Genomic DNA, 22,368 nt, shown 5'->3' on the forward strand with positions numbered 1-22,368 from the left:
GCTTGCATTGAATGGTTTTTATAGGTGTAGAGATTAAAAAAAACAAAAACGTATTTCACCTTGCACAAAATGGGATTATAAAATTTGAGTACTGGGGAACCCCCTTTAAGGCTAGTCGGGGAAAGGTGGTTTTCATTTTTACAGAAGAAACGGTTTAAAACTGCAACATCAGGTTTTCAGACCCCAGTCTCCAATAAAAAACAGCTTTTGGTATTGTTTGCACACATTTCGCTTTGGAGATGTGTTGACCGACAGGGTGACAAGGTGTCCTATTGGGGGATCCTCACCATGAGACATCCTAATAGACAAAGTAACCGGATTAGCATTGGATTTACTGTGTCACCGAGGCCAGTCACTGATTCGGTTAGCTTGTCACAAGATATATTATATGATATGGCATTTTTAACACGCCTGTACACAAGTGTTTCTAGGCATGACAAGACTAGGGGGAAACAAAGGGAAGGCAAAATAACGATCTTACCAGGCCTTGTGTCATTAGATCGTGCAAGTGCGGGGAAGAGCGAAGGGTAGAAGTGCTGAGGGGGTGGCGTGGGGGAGAGAATTGCAGGTAACTCAAAGTGCACACATGGTTATGGGCAAACTCAAGCTAGGGGTGTTTTATTCACGGGCAACAAACAAATGGATTTTGCACAGCGCTTTAAGATCACTGCAGTGGTGATATGCACAGTAGAAAAAATAAACTTATGTCCAATATGGTGGAATGTGGCGAGAGAGAAGGTTTCAGTATTCATTAAAGTGGGGTTTGAGGAGCTGACAGGAGGTGGGAGAATTTTTCTTCGCAATGTAGTAAAGAAAAAACCCAATCAGGAAAATCTTTCTTTCCATAGTCCCAACTTTTTTTTTTTAAATCTACTTCACACAGGCTTCGTCAAAAAGTATGCCACAACCATACACAATGCCCATTTTCAGCAGTCACCCGATCAAAGAATACTTTGTAAAACGTCAGCTAACCGGCTTCACGCCATAGAAGACGTTGGTGTCCGTTTCACAATATCCCTATGTACAACTTTTGGCATCTTTCCTAAACACTTTGCTATGGTGTCAAATGAAGCAATCAGCCCATCAGGACTTTATACAGGCACTTACTGCCCAATGATATCAGCACGAGTTTGGCTGCTGCAACAAACAAAAGTTAACTCACCTGATTAGACTGTCCTGAAAGGTAAGGCTCAAAGTCACTGTCATGAGTTGTATCCTTTGGATGCAGCGAACCATTTTGCACTGAAACAATAAGATGGAGTTATATTTGTTCAACTATCACTAAAGCCAAACAAATCTTAATTTCATAATTTTTTGGGTTTAAGTGGCAAGTAAGATCACATCTAAACAAACGTGATTACAATAAATCAGTCTACATACAACAAAAGGAAACTCAGACTAAGTGACTTAAAAATGTCATTCAACCCAACAAAGCGATATGTGGTGTAATTAAACTGGTGCAAGATACATTTCCTGAGGTCGGACATAAAAGTTAACAAGTTTCAAAAAGATTTCATTGAAACCCCTCCAATCCGCTGGTCCCCAGATTAAGATATTTGATCACGATCATCAAAAATTAAAAGTGTAAATTTAAGCAGTAGAATACAATTATCAATAGACAATCAAAGCTCGCCATTTCTCTTGGTGCAATTGGCATATGCATATTCAGTAACAGAATGTCAATCTAGTGGAAGGAAAGACACAGCAGACAAGGCAATTCCTTCTGCTGCTGATTTCTCCCTTCATAGTATAGAACATGTTGCTTACATCAGATAAATGAGATTAACAAGGAGCATGTAATACGATATTCATTACTTACCGTGAAAGCATGTCTGATCGTTGTATTCGCTTAGATTCACATGCTGTGCATATGGGTCCAACATCCAGTGGTAACCGCAGAGTATTGCATCTTGTCTTTCGAGAATCAAAGGGGACATGGGCATGCCTGTAACACTATCCCTATGTGACGTGTAGTGTGCCCAAGATCCCTCACACGTCGAGGTCCCTCCGATTGTATTTTATCTGCCGAGATGGAGCCTTATGACTATCGCGAGTACAGAACAGAGAGAAAGTTGTAAGAAGTCTATGTTCTTTCCATCCGAGCGGGGAGGAAGGGTGGGTGCATGTGAATCTAAGCAGATAAAACCATCAGAAATGCTTTTACAGTAAGTAATGCACATCTTCCGATGTTTGTTAATCTGCTTAGAATCACATGCTGTGCATAGACTAGCAAGCAGTACCCAGAGTTGATGATGGGTTGTGAGAAGGAAGAGTAGTGAAAATATTTCTTAGTACTGGCTGTCCCACCTGAGAATCAGACCTAGAATGAGTGTCTAGGCAATAGTGTTTTGTAAAGGTGTGTACAGAACTCCAGGTTGCCGATGTGCAAATGGACTCAAGGGGAACATTTGCAATGAATGCTATGGAAGCCCCAGTGCCTAGAGTAGAATGTGCTCTAGGCTTGAAAGGCAGCTCTCTCTTAGCAAGACTGTAGCAGAGTGTGATGCATTTGACAATCCACCTAGGAGGTAGTGGATTTGGAGACTGCGTCTCCTCTTCCTGCCGCCACTGAAACAATTAACTGATTAGTTCTCTTAGAGTTCTTTCCATGGAGAACATGACAGCTCTGCGTACAACCAGTGTGTGCAGGGTTCTTTCTCCCAGGATTGATGGGTTTTGAAAGAACATTGGTAGTTCAATAGATTGGTTCACATGGAACCTGGAAATGAATTTAGGCGCGAACCTAAGGCGAGTGCGTAGAACCACGTTATCTTTGTGAACTGTTACATAGGGATCTAGGACAGAGCACATGTAGTTCACTTAGTCTCCTAAAGGAGGTAATAGCTATTAAAAAAAAAATCAGTTTTATAGGTGAGATCTTTAAGACTATTTGTGCATGGGCTCGAAAGGAGCCCCCATAAGCCTAGTCAACACCACGTTTAGGTCCCATCCGGGAGCCGGTTTAGGAACGGGAGGGTGAATTCTTTTCACTCCCACCATGAAGAGCTTTAATAACCGATATCTTCCACCATGACACTTTCTGTTGTGATGTAGTGTATGGTAAAAGCGCAGCCAAGTGAACCTTTAGAGAGTGAAAGACCAGGCCTGAGTCAAGTAGATGAGTTAGGTACAAAACAATGTGTGTGGGAGAGCAGTCAATCGGGTTAATGCTCTTTGAGTTGCACCAGATGACAAACCGTTTCCATTTACTGGAATAGCAATATCTAGTGTTCGGTTTTCCTGCCTCCCTGAGAATGTCCATACATCTCTGGAGGGAGCTGCAGGTGTCCAAACTATGACCTAAGGAGCCAGGCCGCTACGCTCAATGTCTGCGGGCATGGGTGAATCATCTCCCCTCTGTCTTGCGACATGTTGTACGGGCAAGGCAGTTTGACTGGAGGAGATAGGGACATCTACATCAGATGAGCGAACCAGGGTTGGCGGGCCCGCATGGGGGACACCAGTATAATTGTGAATGGTTGCCGGTGCCTCTTGTGCACTATCTTGTTGAGAAGGGGAGTCTGGGGGGGGGTGGAAAGTAAACAAATTTCCCTGACCATGTTATCCAGAGTCCGTTCCCTTTGGAACGGTTCTGAGGGTACCTGGAGGCGTAATCTTGGCATTGAGCGTTCTCCATAGTTGCGAACAAATCTATCTCTGGGAAGCTCCATTCTGCAAAAACGTTGGAGACTATGGGCCTCATTAGGACCCAGGCGGATTTCGCGGTGCTAAATGCACCGCGAAGCATGGCGGAAAGCCGCCGATAGCGCCATGGGGGTTGGCGGATTTACCGCCCCATTCCGACCTTGGCGGGGCGGTAAATCCCCAATCCCCTTTCTGCCCTTCCCCATTCCCATTTTTGCCCCATAGGGTATAATGGGAGTGGGGAAGGAGTTAATTACGCCACCGTAAAATACGGTGGCGTAATTAACAACGAGGTCCCGTAGCGCCATGGTTTTCTCCGCCTGGTAAAACCAGGCGGAAAAGGCCGCCATGGCGCTACGGGAACTCGTAGTATGGCGGAGAGGTACGCCATGCACTACGCTGGCGTAAAACCCTCTCCGCCAGGGTCCTAATGAGGCCCTATGTCTCCATGTAATTGCCATTCGTACTCCATAGGCAACGGGAAGTCTCCGCAGAGTACGTCTGCTAGAAGATGGAGTTCCCCTGGAACACGTTGTGATAACAGGAACATGTTGCGTTTGAGAGCCCACTTCCAAATGTTTGGGACAGTTTGGACCGCCCTGGAGAGTGGGGGCCGCCTTGTTTGTCCAGATAGTACATGTCCGTGGTGCTGTCGGAGGATCAGGACTGTCTTCCCCTGCAGATGTGTCCAGAAAGCTTTTAGTGCTTTCAACAGTTCCAACAGGTTTATGTGGTTGGATGCTATGTCTGATGACCAAACTCTGTGCGCCGTTTGTTGAAGCAGGTGAGCTCCCCACCCTGTGAGAGACGCGTCTGTAGTTAGAGTGGCTTCCACTGCGGGATGGTGAAGGATTTCCCCTTCAAGAGGTTGTTCCTCAACCACCACTGCATCAAGAGAACAAGGGCCGGCGAGACAACCACTAGATCGTCCCACTGTCCGCTGCCTTGACACCACTGGCTGTTGAGCCACTCCTGCATTGGGCACAAACGCGCGTGAGGAACCAAGTAGTTAACATGGCGCCATCATTCCTAGCAGTCGCATAGCCTTGCATACCGTCACCTCTCGACTGGCTACATACGAAGGGAAATGTAACAGCATGTTTTGGACCCTCTCGTTGGGGAAGACGAGGCAGTCCTTTGTCGAATTAGAGCCCCTAGGAACTTTTTGACCTGACTGGGGTCTAGGCTGGATTTGTTCTCATTGATAGAGAATCCCAGACTGAATAAAAGATCTATCGTCATTTGGGTATTTGACAGACATGTTTCGTAAGAGTCCCCTGTTATGAGTCAGTCGTCGAGGTAAGGATAGACCGGGATGGATAGCCTGCGCAGATGTGCTGCTGCCACCGCTAGTACCTTTGTAAATACCCTTGATGCAGATGCAACGCCGAAGGGCAGTACCTTGAACTGATAATGCTTGTCTTGTATCACAAATCTGAGGTATTTTCTGTGCGCTGGCAATATTGAAATATGAAAGTATGTATATTTCATGTCCAGTGTTGCCATGTAATCCCATGTGATAGCAGGGGAATTACTTCCTGCAGAGTGACCATGCAGAACTTGTGTGGCTTTACAATTTCTTTTCGCTGGGGGCAGATATAAAACAGGGCTCGTGGTTAGATCCTTTTTGGGTACAAGGAAGTACACTGAATAAATACCTTCTTTTACCTGTGACAGAGGTACGATTTCTATGGCTCCTTTCTCTTGTAGTGTCTCGACTCCCTGAAGTATGCGACGATAGTCTGGTGTCAGTCGTCTTGTTGGGGACCGGTTGAACTCTATACAGTACCCGTGGGCTACGGTCTTTAGCACCCACTGGTCTGTAGTTATCCCCTCCCATGCCTGAAGGAACGATGTGAGCCGGCCCCCAACCGGGGAGGCAGGAGAGGGGCCCCGAATCTTTGGGTCATTTTGAACCGGAGGCCGGAGAGCCTCTGGGGGTAGGGTTCCAGCCCCTTCCTTTTCCACGACACTGACCCCTTTGGGGATACGGGGTGGTGTGTCTGCTGGTTCCCTGGGGAGAGTTCCAATTGTTTCCTGAGGAGTATTGTTGAGGGAAGCATTGGCCATGAAAAAGCCGTCTGGAACCAGATCCTCGTCTTGTAGAGGGGGGTCTGTGTAATTTGGTCTAGAGTTTCTAGGGAGTCATGCACCTTTTTGTGGTCTCGAGGGCCTCGTCGACCGCTTTCCCAAACAGGTTGGATTCTTCCATGGGTTTATTTATAAGTGACGCTTGCGCCTCTGGCTTGATTCCAGAGTTCTGTAGCCATGCATGTCTCTTCAGGAGTGTGCCCCGAGCCAGGGATCGACCAGCCGTCTCGGCAGAATCCAAAGTCTTCTTAAGTATGCTTTGGTTCACTTGTCTGCCCTCAGTGACTGTAGTAAGTTCGTAGTTGTTCAGGAACCTCCTGTAGGCGTTCTTGTAGTAAGGCCCATTGAGCATCCGCGTAGCTGGCCAATAAGGTTGTGTTGTTGGCAATGCGTGTTGAACACTGCAGCGGCAGTAACCCTCTTCCCAAGGGCGTAAAGTCTTTTACCTTCCTTATCAGGGGGTGCCTCGCCGGTTGACAAAGGGACCCCTTCCCTCTTTCTTGTAACCACCAGAGAATCTGTGGAGGGGGGGTGAGGTGGGAGTGACCGCTGTTATACAGAGGGTCCGAGAGAGAAGAGAGAAGGACCAAAGAGTTTTTCTATTCTTGGGTTAACGCCTCTTTTGAGAGCAGGTGTTGATAAGGAGGAAGCCAGACGTTTCATTGAATTGAGGAGGGGAATAGCCCAGCGGGCCGGGGGCTTCTCTTTGAGGATGTCCTCCACAAAGTCAGCTTCAGGGACTGCTTCATCTGTGGCAATCAGTGTTCAGCTGCTTTACCCAACATGGTGTTAAACGTCAATTGATCATCCACTGGCGAGGGTTGTCTAGTGGGGGTGGTCTGGGGGGAATCCAAAGATAAGGCATCCAGATCTTGTGGCTCTGGATACTGCCATAGCTGAGGGTCACCCATATCTGGGTTCTCCTCCCAGCCCTCTATGGGATCATGCATGTCCTCAGGATTGGTGAATTGATAGTCATCCTGAGTGTCTGCAGGAATGTGTTCTTCAGTTAGGTGATAGTTGTATACATCTTCTTCCAGAGAGGGGTGAAAGAGCTATGGGAATTTTGCTACAGGGTCCAAAGGGCTCTCCTCCCTTGGCCTTCTAGGTGTGGGTTGTTCTGAAAGGGAAACAAACCCGTTCAGCCTTTACATGCAGTTTCCAAATTTCTCTCTAGCCCAAACAGAAGACCTAGAAAGGTCCAGAGGTGGAAAAGGGTCTTGAAAACACTATTCTGTTGAAAAACGTCGAGGTTTTTGTCTCAACGTCGAAAACATCCTTTCTTCGCTCTCAGAGAACTCCTCCTGGGAGCCTGACAGAGGTGGGACGTCCCTGCGTCTCTTTCGGCTTATGGAAGGGTTCCGGCACTCCCCTTAGGCCATCCTTGGATCTCGGTGTATCCTTGGCCTTTTCCGTAAGCCTTGAAGAATTCCTTGACTGCCGTCTGAGAATCGGCGGAAACAATCCTCGCTAAGCTGTCAGCGACGTCCCCTGCAGACGGGAGGCGGGTAGCGTCAGCCTGTGATTTTGAAGGAGCCTTTTTCAGCGGTGCTGGGGCCTTGTGCTCAGCGGCTGACTTCTTCGGCAGAACCGGAACCCTGTCGTCGCTGGACGCCTTCTTGTGATGCGCCTCGACGGAACCTGGTATATTAGAGATGGCACCCTTTGTTTTTGATGGCCCGTGGCTAGGCGCATATGCAGCTGCGGGGAAGGCTGCCGATCCTGACGTTCAGCGGGTGGCGCCAGAACTTCCAGTGAATCGTTGGCGCTTAAGTCTTCTTGACTTGGTCGAAGATTTACTTGGGGTTGTGTTTAGTGCTGTGCAAATGTTCATCTTTGCCGCCGGGGTGTGACTTCCCCATAGCAGTGCCTGAGCCATGCTGGCAGGGCCGGGGACAGACTATGTGAAACCAGAGCGTTCCGTCGAAAGGTCAACCACCTCCGGTTCGAAGGTCTGATCGTCATTCTCACCGTGGTCACAATCAGTGGCTGCAGCAGCAGGAGAGAAATCCGCCTTCAGTATCCCGTAGGCCACCCACCGCTTGACTTTGCGCTCCTTTAATGTCTAAGGACGGAGGAGCTTACAAGCCGTGTATCAGACTTCGTTGTGATCAAGGGGGAGGCAACGGTTACACCGTTTGTGCTCATCTTTCCATGGAAATTTGCCCTTCCAAATGGGGCAAAACCTAAATGGAGTCCTCTCCATAGCCGAGGATGGGTAGAGTGACGAAGACCAAAAGGGAAAGCGGAAGGAGAGGGAAAGGCATTCTCAGATTGTACAGAAATGTCCACCCCGACCCCACTCTCCCTACTGTGTAGGCCGGCGGAAGGTCCGGCTACGTGGTTGGCAGCGCCGACTGGATCACTGTCCGTCTGAAGGTCTTCAGCAGAGACCTGCAACAGCTGTCGAAATAAGGGACAGATAGGGTGATCTGAATTATTTCATATAAACTATTCGACCAAAGGTCGAGGGGACAATAGGCAATGTCTTTGATGAGCTCTGCATAAGGCGACCAGTATGCTGGGCGGAAAAAAACTATCTGAGGGACCTCGACGCGTGAGGGATCTTGGGTACACTACACGGCTCGTAGGGATAGTGTTACAGGTATGCCCATGTCGACATCCCCTTTCGATTCTCAAAAGACAAGATGCAATACTCAGCAGTTACCACTGGATGTCGAACCATATGCACAGCATGTGAATCCAAGCAGATTAACAAACATCAGAAATGTATTTATCGAACGCTGCACCCTGCGTTGGCATCCGAGGTCACCACCATAGAACTGGAAGCACAGTACATTATAAATGATCCCTACCTACCTCTCCAAATTAAAATAGTTCAAGCGACTACGTGAGGCACTGATAATTGTTGCCCGTGAACTTGTTCTGTCTAAACGGATGAAGCCTATAGACAAATGTTTATTTACCAGCTGTGGCAACGGCAACACATTCTGCTGCTCATTCTACCCAAGGCCCACCACAGTGCAAACAGATACCCCTTATTAACTCCTGCCTAAAACATTCACTATATCATTGTGGGAGTGTACATGGTCGCCATACAAAGTATTTAAAAAAGTCAAGCATTGTTTTGATATGCTACTTTTAAAAATACTATCTCCCCCATGCCCATTCCTCCACAAGTTCCTAGAATCCTAGTCCCCTAGAGTGAAGTTCAACACTGATGCCCCTCTACTACTCTACCAAATTCTGAGGTAGGATTTTCATGAACACTCCAATTAAATAAGTAGTGACAACACCAGCAGGTTTGGCTTTTTCATGCCAGCATTTGAACGCTTTTGAAATCATATTCGCAGGTATTTCATATGGGACTCATGACTTGACCGGTATGGTTAGCACATCAGCTATTGTACCATCAATGTGCAGGAAATGTCAGTTGGCAACTGCACTCCAGATCGGACAAAGCTGGAAGTGAAAGCTTTAACCACTGATGCTAGCAGAATGTTGAGTTAGTCAACTGGTTTGAACACCAAATTCTTAATCACTTGTGTAAGAGAACCGTAAAGGCTGGTTTGAGGAGACTAGACAGTTTGTCACAGTCCATCAATAACAAGGGTATCTTTACCTTTTTTTACTAAGCCAATACGATGAACCTCACCCCATCAAAATCAGTATGCTACCTGAGCATTTTGTGAGTAGGTGCATCACAGCAACCTACGGGTGTGGATGAGAGAAGTTGGAAGATGGGTGTTAAAAATATTGTGACCAACGGCAATGGCCTGATGGACCAGCCTGCAATCACAGACACTGAATAGGAAATTGCAAGCCTAACAGCTTGAAAGCAGGCAGGTGGCTCCTCAGTCCTGGGTTCAGGGTGCAAGACACTGTCTTAATCCTAGGTAAACAGATTTCCTGCAAGGTACCCCGAGATCAGTCGGTGGTATGAGTAAACAAAACATCAGGGTGCCAAATGTGCGCTTGCAATTGGCTTTTTATATTTGACTCGTGGCGAGTAAGAACCATTTATATAATTTGGCTGGGGAGTGCCTTTCAGTGGCTGACTAGTAGCTTGCAACTTATATTTTGCCCCCAGTCAACCTCTTAGAACAGGAGAATGTCAGACAAATGCAACAAATAATTTGCTTTGACTAAAAGGAATGTCCAGATAAAAGTTATTAAAATAAACGTTATGTTCACTAAATGATAAATTGAAGTGCAGAAGGTTTCTTGCTGTGTCCATTACACTGCTCACAATGTTCTTTGTACTCTGTACGACTGGTCCGCTTTGATAGATATTGACCCAATGATTTTCCTGCACTGTTTTAGGATGGCAAGTACCAGTCCCGGGGAGCTCGCAGGCTCTGTTCAGAAAAGGCTTCTTAACTGAAAGGTGCAGACACTGCAAGCTACCAATTGTCCCATTGAAACAGTTAGGCCAGTAGAGTAACCTGGGCAAGCAAGAGTACAAGCAATCCACTCAAAAGTAGCTTAGTTCTCGGTTTCTCTTCAGTAGCAACCTCAGGCCACAGAGTCTGCAGGTTTGCAGCTTCCTCCTCTTTGTTGCAACCATGCAAGCACTGGGCTGTAAGCCCTAACTGAGGAGAACCATCTTTTTGAACTTGGGATTTAGCGGCCCCCATGAGGTCAATGGAAGAGCATCACGCCTTTGTTGCGGTGGTCGCTACAAGTTTGATGACTTTATATGCAAGCATTGTTTTGCTGTCAAACAGTTCTTGGATGTTGGCAAACCAAGCAATGCTGCCTTAGGATTCCTCTTCGTGTTACTTGTTCTTGGTCTCAGGACTCGTCCTCCATTTTGACAAAATAAGAATGTGGGCTGCAGGGCTGCCACACTCACCGTAGGCTTTCACAGGTGTGGTTCCAGCCTTAGAAACATGAATCAAATGGCAAGGTCTGATGATGGCAACTTTGTGTCCAAATTAAAAAGTAACCTTACCACAAACCTTTGCCATTTTAGTATGTATTGTCCTTTCCTGTTCCTTCCTCTGACATCCAGGGCTGGAAATTCCTGTGTGTGATTTCCATCTTCGGCGGGAGTCCCCTGGCTGCAGTCTACCCATCCTCCCTGCTTTTTACTCCCTTAACCCGCAAACAAAAACCACATTTTAAAGTAAACAGTCAATGTAATTTTGACAAAGTAAATTACCATGTAGTAATTTGGTTCTATGTGATATTACTGCATTTTGAAGGTCGAACACCAAAAAAGACTGATTTGTTTTGGTGTCGCTTTCCAAATGCGATAGTATCACGTTAGGCCCCGTCCCTTGCTGTGCCCTCGGTTTTTAAGGTTTTTTTGGGGGGAGGGGTAGTTCACCCCCCGAAACTCCCTTTCACGCCGCCTCCTCCGCTCCTGTCCCGCACCACACTTTCCTGTCTTACACACACCATTCATTACATTTTATTGCGCCGGCCCCTAACCCATTCCCACTACATAGGCACACACACACACACACACACCCAAACACTTGCCTTACTTCCACAAAGTCCTTCGCCCCACTGCGCCCATCAGCCCCTTAACACGCACTCAAGTGCATCTCAGGGAGCAGCTGTCATTCGCAAAATGGCCACACTCCAAGAGGACAACAGAGCAAGTTAGGTGCGGGTGGGGGGGGGGGGGGTTGTTTAGAGCATGAGTGGAGATTGAGTTTGAAGGTGGACGAGGGGTTTTAGGATCCATTTCGAAAGATTCAATTATCGAATTTATATGGTCTGTCTAAAACAATCTTTTTTGGTACTGTCTAAAGAAACCAATTTTTTTCAGTTAAGACCAGTAATTTACTTTGTGGAAACAACGCAAGACCGATCTTATATCATTAATTTGTCCAAGATTTTGAGTTGACAGTGTTGCAGTTTTAGATGGACAGACTTTTTGCACAACAAATGTAAGAAAAACTAACTAGGCCGTGGGTTGCAAGAAAATGATAGAATGCTGCACCCTGCATAGGATTTCTAGACAAACTGATAACCTTTGCTTCGTCGTCACTCTTGTAAGACATTAGGGCGTTAATACCGGTTCCTTTAGGGCAGGTTTTTAAATGTTTTGGACCTATTAGTTAAGATGTTCACAGAACTGGTAAATGTTCCTGACCTGGGTCAACCCCAGAAATTTTGGCTTTACTAGTGGGACATTTTTCCTTAATACCTCCAAGTGGGAACCTTTTTCCACACTCACAGAATCTTTTACTCTTTTTATGGGTGTCATTTCTTGACTCTCCATAGTGTCTTTTCAAAGTTATCCTCTCTAACAACGTATAATAAGTGCCTGTTGTTGCTGGGTTGCCCTAGGGGCTCCCCTTTTAACTTTCTCTTGTTACCCTTCAGTGAACTACAATTACCAAAGGTAGAAATGATCTTTGGATCCCTTACATTTTGTTAGGTGAAACCAGCACACGGCCCGCCTTATGTGGATTGCTGGGGAGATACAATGCATCCCCTCTCACACTAAAACCATAACAATTCTGTTACAGGGGCAAGCTTACCTTCAATGGCTGGTGGCAGTGATACCTTGTATTAATTTGGTGCACCTTTACCGCAGGCTGTGTGCACAGCTGCAGTAAAGGCACCTAAGGGTGTTCATTTTACAAAAAAGGCCCATTGTTATTTTGACATGTTAGTATTTCTTGTCCTTTCCTGTTCCTTCCTCTGACATCCAGGGCAGGAAATTCCTTTGTGTCATTTCTATCTTCGGCGGGAGTCCCCTGGCTGCAGTCTGAGGGCAGGCAGCGAGGGAGGAGTCCAAAACTCCACAGCCCTTCGTCTTCCTCCTCACCTGAATAGGGACAAATCCCAGTGGGGGGGCTGGTTGTCCTGATTGGACAACCAGACCACCCCTTTTTGTAAAATGCAGGGATAAAATGAAGAGGTTGTGCTGTAGTTCCTGTTAAACACTGCGAACCTGGAAGCTGAAGAGAAGTCGACCACTGGAACCGAAGCCGAAGAAGACTAAGGAAAATCGGCAGAAATGATTTCCAGCAACCGGAAAGCCTGCTGTGTAACCAGAGGATGCTGTAGCCCTTCCTTCCAATCGACCAGGGACTCCGAAAACGACGACCCAGAGCCTGGTGAGACCCACTAGACTCAAGAAGACCTGCATTTTGAGCCATCCCATGCACTGCTGCAACCTTGCGTTTCTGCAATACCCTGGAACCTCAAGCCACTGTGTTGTGCATAGTCTTCTGAATTCCGAATCCCGCTGAAACTTCGTGGGCATTCTGGTGGATCTCCAGAGACACGAATCGAGTCCCCTCAACAGAGTGCTGGACCTTTGTAACGACGAGAAGTCCACCACAATTTTCTGTCTTCTGTGCTCCTTAAAAAAGTTGATCAGGCGTACCAATTTATAACCACATTCACAAATCAAAACAAATATATACACGCCCTAAGTCAACGACTATTGGGTTGTGAAGGAATAGACACTTAGAAATATGAGGTGCATGAAAAAAAGATGTCAACATTTCTGTTAATGTGAAGTCCTAATTCAATTTGAGGGTGTGTATAGATTGATTGTATTGATTTTTAGTGTGAATGTAGCTATAAATGGGTACGCCTGATCAACTTGGAATGTAGTTATAAATGGGTACGCCTGATCAACTTGGTATGTATGCAGTTGTGGAAACAGATTGAAAATTACGCATTTAAACAAAGTTGTTAGTTTTTTTAGTGTTGGAGATAGTATGGGCTAAAATAATTGATTTTGTACAACACATGGTTATCATTTATTGTAATCAACTCTGGCCATCACTTAAGGTGTTGCTTCATTGTTTGTTAAAGTCTAGTATATCGAAGACAACCCCTTTAGAGTCTCTTCCTGTGGAAAGACTGGCAGGAAAGGGGTGGTGGTGGTCAAATAACAGTAAGATGTGAAGGGAACAGAGCAGAGCAGAACCCACCTGATTGTGCAGGCCCCACCACACGTTAATCAAGGTTCAGAAGAGCAAGATTAAAAATAAAGTAATGGTAAGACGACTGCGAATTATTGTTAGCCCAAACATTAAAGCATTAGTGAGAAAGCCAGTGTAGGAGGGTCAAATGCCTGCCATTGAACTGTCTCCAAGGTCAGTTACAAGAGACCTACACTAACCAAGTCAAACATCCATGACACCTTATTCCCTTCTCTTCTTCCAACAATTTCATACTGACTTCAAGTGCTGTTTGGACAAATGATACAACTATTTGTTTTAACACTCTACGCAGGCAGGCTAATGTTTCTACACAGCTCAACCTAGGGCTCAAATCTGCACTCGCCACTAGCCATTTACTAGTGATATTTAACTGCCCCTTGCTCAACCTATTTATTTTAATGAGGGTCTTCAGAATGTAACCATGAAGCAAACATCATTTGGAGGGTTCAATCATTTTACATTTGATTTTAGTTGGAAAAATAATACAATGTTCATGCTGTGAACGTCAAAATATTTATCTAGCCCAATGTCCTGATCTAGAAAATTCTGGATTTTCCCCTCCTAGGTATTTGACAGTGAAAAAGTAATTTTAAAGCGGTGGACTGGCATATTTTGAGATTAGCAATTACAGACATTATGTGTGGGGACCTTTATAATCAAAACAAGGTCTAAAATAAATAAAATGAGAGTTCTTGCTGGTAGGATCACAGGAAATACAACTTTTGCACTTAGGGATTTCTGCCTCTTGCTTGCCGTTGCTTTAAAAAGCACTTTGACAAATTGCAGAGCGTGCCCAAAAGTTGGAAAATTAATTTTGGCACTTTTTTCCAAAGGCAGACTTCCTAATGTAATGACATTTATTTTGAGCAATTGTGCAACCCACAGAAGTGTAATTTCCTAAATGCCCTTCTTGAATGTGTTGAGTTCACATGCCATTTAATCAAACGTTACTCTGATTTCATCATGTTTCTTTTCATTGTGAATAGCATAAGTAAATATGAGGACATTACAGCAGAGGTGTATTCCGGTCAATGATACACGTGTTCCTTCATGCGCCCATGTTCGTAATTTATCAGATTATAGTGTTTGAAACTCAAGAGCCGGAAGGAACAGACCAAAATCACATTGCATTTTAAGCTATTTCCACTTGTAGGCATTCTGAGTAGCCCAGCTGGAACTGGATATAAATAATTACAAGTTCTAGTTGGACCAGATGTCTAAAGATCACCACATGATGCTTACTGATTGTATTAAACACTGAATCTTCTCCTCCGCATCCATCCTTTTCACTGACCCCTGCACTTCGCTTTCCCTCTCCATTCTCCCACCTGGACCAAACCACTCAGCTGGACACTCGAGGTGCGCTCATACACTCGACACCCCCCCCCTACCCCCACTAGTCACCCCACTCTCCTGGTCAGACCATTCTCTCCTCTCACTTGGGTCCCTTTGGCCCTCTGACCACCTCCACAAAAGCCCCGCCGACCTTGTTCGCCAACACCCGCCGAAGAAACAAGTGTCAGCTGCTGCCTTTGCTTCCAACTTCATTCCCCCTTCACCACCTACCTCGGATCCTACCTCCTACTCTGCTCTCAGCAACCTTCACCTTTCCATCACGAATACTCTTGACAGTCTTGATCCAGTCATGAGGATCCACCTGAAACCTGCCTCTAAGCTTAACACCTGGTACGACTCCAAACGTACGGCCCTGAGACAAAAAGTGCAGGGTGGCAGAACGGTAGTGGCAAACCTCAGGCTCATCCTCCGACAGACTGGCCTACTCCAAAGGCAATACAGCCTCTCAATCAGTGCCCAAAAAAAAAAAAAAAAGCCCACATACAGGCACGGGTTTCCGGAGCATCCAACAATACGGCTGAACTTTTCAAGATCTGCAGGGAACCAACCCTTTCACAGTCTCCTCCACTCCTCCTTCCCAGGCCCTCGGCAATGCACTGGCCACACACCACCACCAAAACTCTGGACATCCTGATCAACTTTACTACACACACTCACAACCCATTCAACACACCCCCTTAACCACCCTACTCCCCCCCCCCCCCATCCTCCTCTTCCCCCGTCAAACCTGAGGCTGTTACCAGAGTTGTCCGCTCCATGAAGATCTCTAACAGGTTTCACCTTGCTAAGAGCAGTGAAGTGAAATTGACTTTACTTACATTTTGAAACTTTCTAGACCCAGCAAACACTATCTTACCATTGGGATGCTGAAGGGGTTACTTAGTATCCCCTTTGTCTAGTTTCTCATGTAACATTTTTATGTTACCCTTTCTACAATTAATGGCTGCTGTCAGTGGTTTACTTTTTCCTAACATTGGGTGTTTTTACTGCGGGCTGCAATTGCAGCTGCAGTAAAGCACCCATGGGTGCCCATTTTGTCAAAATGGCCCGGTCTTCTTTTTTCACCATTTCTTGTTGGAAAGGTCCTTCTTGAGATTTACTCTGGGCGCCGAAACAGGTTTGGTCCCTTTGTTCGTTTTGTCTTTGGTGGGATTCACGAGTGAGGACCGCCTTGGCCCCAAAGTATCTGGCAGGGGCAGGAAGCGAGAGAAGTGCCCCAAACTCCCTGTGCGTAATCCCCTTGGTTACAGGAATGCACTCAAAAGATGATTGGCTGGCTGTCCTCATGTAACGCTCACCTGGTTCCCACGGGGGCACTGGTCTAGTCTGGATTGCTGTGGCCTCTTCTAGCGTGATGCGCAGGACCCGGAACACCGATTGGCCAGGACCTCCAAATCGTGCTTGCCTGGCCCGTAGGAATATCCTTCTGCAGATGAGAAAGGGGATTAACAGTCTGCAGAATAGTGTGCAAGCTCCCCCCTTTCCCCTTTCCCCCTTTGTTCCTCTCTAACTTCCTCCAAACCCCGGTTTAAGCTCACCTTATGGTTTGGAAGGATGAACTCTCCATCCTGCTTCTGGTGCAGGGGCGCGTGTTCGTCCAGTTACTTCACTGGTTTTCAGAATGTCACTGGCAAAATCCACTTGACTTTCCTGAGCGATGCGCCGTAAGTATGAAAGTTCAAAGTTCAAGTGAGGCCCCCTTTATGTTGTCTTTCTAACCTGTGATCTGTCCTTTATTTCAGGTGCAGAATGAAGGCCATGCGTCGAGGGGTTAAACTGCCGAGGTGAGTAGTGATGAGGGCGATCCCTCTAAATGTCCTTATCATTCCCCAGAAATGTCTCTTGTCCTTTCCCCATAGGGGCCGGGGTACGGTACCTGCCAACGGGGTGGCGCCGACCCGAAATGTGGAAGAAAAGCCGGTAAGTATTATGGCTGTTAATCAGGCTTTCCTTCTGTGTTCCTTCTGCTCACCTTTTGTTTCTTCCTCTCTCCCCTAGGTGCAGAGATGTGGCGTCCGATGCTGACAGCCGCGATGGAGCCGGGAGAGGTCTCGAGGACAGGTGAGTGAAGCGTGGCGCTGCAGCGAGCAACGCGATGCTTTTAAATGGAAGTCTTTCTTCAGGGATGCTGGCGAGAAGATTCCGGTTGCAGATAAGAAGTTTGAAATAGTCCTTGGTTTTCACCTTTCTCTTCTCTTCCTTCCTTGCAGGTCTTCCAGGTTCGAGGCAGGCGTGGCTGGAGTCCAGGAGCAGGAGCAGACACGGTGAGCGTTCAGCTGCAGGAAGCAGAACAACGCAAAGCATGAGCTGCTGTCTGGGCGTGGCTTAAATAGCCTCCAAAGTCGTCCCAGGTATGTATCCTTCCCCAACTAGGTATGTATCCTTCCCTGGCCACGCCGAGTGAAAAAAGTCCCCATGAAAAAATAGTCCCTTTCAGGTCTCAGGGAGGCCTGAAGCGTGCAGCATGGTCTGCATCAGGTAAGTGCACAAAACACCTCCCTTTATGAGCCTGGCGCCTATGGCGCCAGGACTGAGTCCAAAGAGCCCCTATAAGGGGCCGCTGGGCTTTTACCCGAGGGCATGATGCCTGCTTCCGGGGGTGCTGGGCCTGGCCTGGTGCTCCGGGGGTAGGCATCATGACAGCATTCCCCCCCCCCCCCAAAGGCCCCTCCCAAGGTCGTTCCTTCTGGAGGTTTCGGTTTGTTTGGGAAATTCTGATGGAACCTTTTTACCAGCCGAGGTGCATGTACGTGATCACTGGGTTCCCAAGACCTTTCCTGAGGCCCGTACCCTTTCCAATCAATTAGATAGAAAAGTTTTGATTTTGAGATCTTAGAATCCAAAATGTTCTTCACCTCGAATTCAGGCTCCCCATCTATCTGAATCGGTTCTGGTGGCTTTGTCAATCTGGTTCCTGGGTGCACTGGTTTCAAAAGTGACACATGAAAAACGGGGTGAATCCGCATGTTAGATCGAGCTTGACTGCCACTGGGTTGATTATAGCTTTGATCGAGTAAGGGCCTAAATACCTTGGATTAAAAGTTCGAGGCCCCTTGAGTGATAGGTGTTTGGTAGCCAACCATACTTGATCCCCTATTTGGTATGGAGGCACCTCTCTTCGATGCAGATCCGCATTCTTTTTGTATTTCCCTTTCGCATGTTGCAAATGTGCAGTTGCATCCTTGAAGGCTTGAGTAATCGTAGAATGCAAATGGTCCACTGCGGGCATTTCAAGGCTCAGAGGTGAGTCCAAGTCTGAAGTACGAGGGTGATGTCCATATACGGTATAAAAGGGGCTCTGACCAGTTCCAGAGTGTATCGAGTTATTGTATGCTTATTCTGCCACCCATAAAATGTCCTTCCAATTACCCTCCGATTGGTGCAACATACATCGTAGATATTGTTCAAGGGTCTGGTTCGTTCTCTCCGTCTGACCATCGGTCTGTGGGTGGTGGCTGGTCGAGAGTCTTACGTCGATTTGTGCCAGTTGACAACACTTTTTCCAAAAATGAGAAATAAACTGGCTTCCCCGATCGGAGACTAGTATGGACGGGAATCCATGCAAACGGATATTCGAGGAATTCTTTGGCAAGAACAAAGGCTGAAGGTAATCCTTTCAACGGAATAAAGTGGGCCATTTTGGAAAATAAATCCACCACGACCAGAAAAGTATTGTAACCATTACAAGAGGGCAGGTCCGTGATAAAATCTAGTGACAGGGTGTGCCAAGGTGCTGGTGGAATGTCTAAGGGCTGAAGAAGACCGGCCGGTCTTGTCTTTTGACCTTTGTTTTGGGCACAAACGCCACAGGACATCACGAAAGATTTAATATCCTTTCACCAGGAAGGCCACCAGAATTGTCTAACCTTTTCCTCTGTTTTGGCAATGCCAGGATGTCCTTCCATCAGGGTATCATGATGACGGGAAATAACCAGTTCTTGCAATTCCTTTTCTGGCAAAAATAAGCGTCCTTGGAAGTAAGGTAAGCCATTCTTGACTGAAAAGTTAGACCCCCTTTTGATCCAATCCTGCAAGGCTGAAGAGTGCAGGAATTGTTTCACTCGTGCTTGACTGTCTTCAAGGGTTTGTAAAGTGGTTATCCCCAAAATTCTTTGTCCGGGAATTATCGGCACAGGTTCTGAGTTTGTGTCTATTTCTTCCATTCCAATTCGGGATAGAGCGTCCGCCTTACCATTCTTATAGCTGGTGCGGTAGGCGATTACAAAATCAAACTCAGCAAAGAACAAAGCCCATCGGAGCTGTCGAGACGATTGAGCCTTGGCAGTTTTTAAATATTGTAAATTTCGGTGATCAGTGATCACGGTGATGGTATCCCGGGCACCGAGGAGATAATGCCGCCAAGCCTTGAAGGCGGACTTAATGGCTAATAGTTCCTTATCGGTGATCGCAAAATTTATCTCCGGCGGCGAGAACTTTCTGGACCAAAATGCTACGGGATGCAGTTGGTTGGTTTCAGGGTCTCTCTGAGACAGGACAGCTCCCATGGCTAAGCTGGACGCGTCGGTTTCGACTATATATGGGAGATCGGGACGCGGGTGCTTCAAAATAGGTGCGGACGTGAACTTAGCTTTCAACTCCTGAAAGGCCTGTTCGGCTTCCTCGGTCCATTCAAAACATTTATTTTTTCGCAAGAGTGCAGTGATGGGCTGCACCACACGTGAAAACTCCAGGATAAACCTGCGATAAAAGTTGGCAAAACCAAGCATGCTTTGGACACCTTTCACCGAACTAGGTGATGGCCATTTGAGGATGGCATCCACTTTCCGTGAATCCATTCGGACCCCTTTAGGTGTCAGGATGAATCCGAGAAACTCAACCTCGGTGGTATGGAAAACACATTTTTCCAGCTTGGCAAACCGTTTGTGCTGGCGCAGTTTCTCTAGGACGGCCCTGACATGCTTTCTGTGATCAGATTCCGAAGAGGAGTACACAAGAATGTCATCGATATACACGACAACACAGACATCGATGAGTTCCCGAAGGACATCGTTCATGAAGAATTGGAAGGCTGCAGGCGCGTTGCACAACCCGAAAGGCATCACCTGGTATTCGAATAGTCCATATTTTGTACGGTAGGCCGTTTTCCATTCGTTGCCTTCTTTTACTCGTACCAGATGATAAGCCCCCCGGAGATCTAACTTGGTGTATACGCAAGCGTCCTTCACCTGGTCAAGGAGTTCAGGGATCAGAGGCAGAGGGTAACGATTTTTAACAGTTATTTGGTTCAATGCGCGGTAATCGATACAAGTTCTAAGGTCGCCTTCTTTTTTAGGCACGAAGAACAAAGCTGAGGATGCCGGGGACTTTGACGGGCGAATGAAACCATTGGCGAGGTATTGATCTAAATATTGTCTCAAATGCAGATTCTCTGGTTCAGTAAGGGCGTAAATCCTGCTACAAGGGGGCTGTGCACCGGGCACCAGATCGATTTGGCAATCGTACGATCTGTGGGGAGGTAACGTGTTGGCCTGTTCCTTTTGGAAGACGTCCTGAAAGTCTTGGTACTCTGGAGGTAGTTGCACGGGGACAGAGGTTACTGATGCTAGATTAATCTTTGGATTTTCTGGGTAGCAGGTTTGTGCACAATCCGGGAAGGTTATTCTCTTCGCTCGCCAATCAATTCGAGGATTATGTGTCTCTAACCAAGGGATTCCGAGAATAAAGCTGAAACTGTGGAGCCTTGATTACATCAAACACAACTGCCTCCCGATGGCCATCCGGACCTACAAGTGTCACCTCGGCTGTGGAATGTGTTACCGGTCCAGAGGCAATTTCGGTTCCATCTACTGTGGTGATGACATCTTTGTTGGTTTTAGGATGCAGAGGGAGGTTTATCCTAGAGACCAATTCTCGATCCACATAGTTTCCTATAGCCCCGCTATCGATGTATGCCTTTATAGCATGCAACCGTTTAGGCTGTTCCGGATCTACGAGGACCATTGGCACAATGAAATGCGAGGTCTGAGAGTTAGTTTTCAAGCTCGGCAAGCGGACCCCTACGCTTGCCGGGCATGGTCGTTTCCCGATACAGAGTTTCCATGGATTTTATCAGCGGCTCCTACCACCTTCTTGGGCGGCTTAACCGGGCAATCTCGTAGAAAGTGTCCAGAGGACCCACAATAAAGGCATAATTGCATCTGTCGTCTTCTTTCCCGTTCTTTTTGAGTTAGGGTCCTTTAACACCTCCGATTTGCATAGGCTCCGAGGCATCAGCCCCCTTGGGGTTAGCGTGGGTCTTGGCCAACACCCGGGTTTCAAACTTGGACCGATCTGCTTTTCTGTTTTGCAGCCTGTGATCCAATTGGACCACTAAGTCTATATATTCAGTGCATTCTTGGGGCGGATTTACAACTTGTGCCAGGACATCTTTAAGTTCTCCGCGTAGACCTCGATAGAATAACGTGATTTTTATCCTCTGGCCAACCAGTTTCCACAATTAGTCTATTGAAGGTTGCAATGTAGGATAGAAGGTCTTGATTGCCCTGTCGCAGAGATAGAAGTTCGTCATCCAGAGCCTGTCCCTGGGAGTGTTGAGCAAATAACCTTTCCATGCTTGTTTGAAATCCTTGAAAATCACGAAGAATCGGGTCATCTTGAGTTACCAGTGGGACTGACCAATCGGCAGCACAGCCGCTGAGATACGACAACACAAAGGCTACCTTGGTCTGATCATTAGGGAAGGCCCCAGGTCTGCATAGGAAGTGCAAACGACACTGATTCATGAATTCGGCGAATCGTTTGGTGTCCCCAGCAAAGCGTTCAGGTGGGGCCAGCAGCATGTTTCCAGGTAGATTAATCTGCACCGGGTTACTGGAAACTACAGGAGCGGGGTTCCCCCCGGAACCGGGTAAAGGAGTTTGTCCAACTTGACCTTGCAAAAGCTGTCTAGCCAGGTCATCAGCTCTATCCTTTATTACAATCACTTCCCTCCTGAGGGCACTAGTCTCTTGATGAGCTGCGTGTACTTCGGCCCGTAATTCCCCCAGTAATTGGGCCAACTGGTCAGTTTCGGAAGTTTCCATAGCGCCTGGGTGGGAATTTGTAGGAAGGCTTCGCGTTCTGTAACGCTCACCTGGTTCCCATGGGGGCGCTGGTCTAGTCTGGATTGCTGTGGCCTCTTCTAGCGTGATGCGCAGGACCCGGAACACCGATTGGACAGGACCTCCAAATCGTGCTTGCCTGGCCCGTAGGAATATCCTTCTGCAGATGAGAAAGGGGATTAACAGTCTGCAGAATAGTGTGCTAGCTCCCCCCTTTACCCTTTCCCCCTTTGTTCCTCTCTAACTTCCTCCAAACCCCGGTTTAAGCTCACCTTATGGTTTGGAAGGATGAACTCTCCATCCTGCTTCTGGTGCAGGGGCGCGTGTTCGTCCAG

General features: G+C 47.0%; 1 protein-coding gene across 2 annotated transcripts in view; it reads right to left on the reverse strand.

Moving 5' to 3' along the window:
• YTHDF1 (YTH N6-methyladenosine RNA binding protein F1) overlaps nt 1–22,368 on the reverse strand; it is a 284,714-nt gene that overhangs the window by 160,069 nt on the left and 102,277 nt on the right. For both annotated transcript variants that reach the window (XM_069650782.1, XM_069650781.1), the window contains exon 3: nt 1,163–1,242. In XM_069650782.1, coding sequence (XP_069506883.1) covers nt 1,163–1,242 — 80 coding nt within the window. The remainder of the gene's footprint in view (nt 1–1,162; nt 1,243–22,368) is intronic.

This window comes from Ambystoma mexicanum, chromosome 3p (genome assembly GCF_040938575.1).
Source record: "Ambystoma mexicanum isolate Mex_15411 chromosome 3p, UKY_AmexF1_1, whole genome shotgun sequence".
NCBI classification, from domain to species: Eukaryota; Metazoa; Chordata; class Amphibia; order Caudata; family Ambystomatidae; genus Ambystoma; species Ambystoma mexicanum.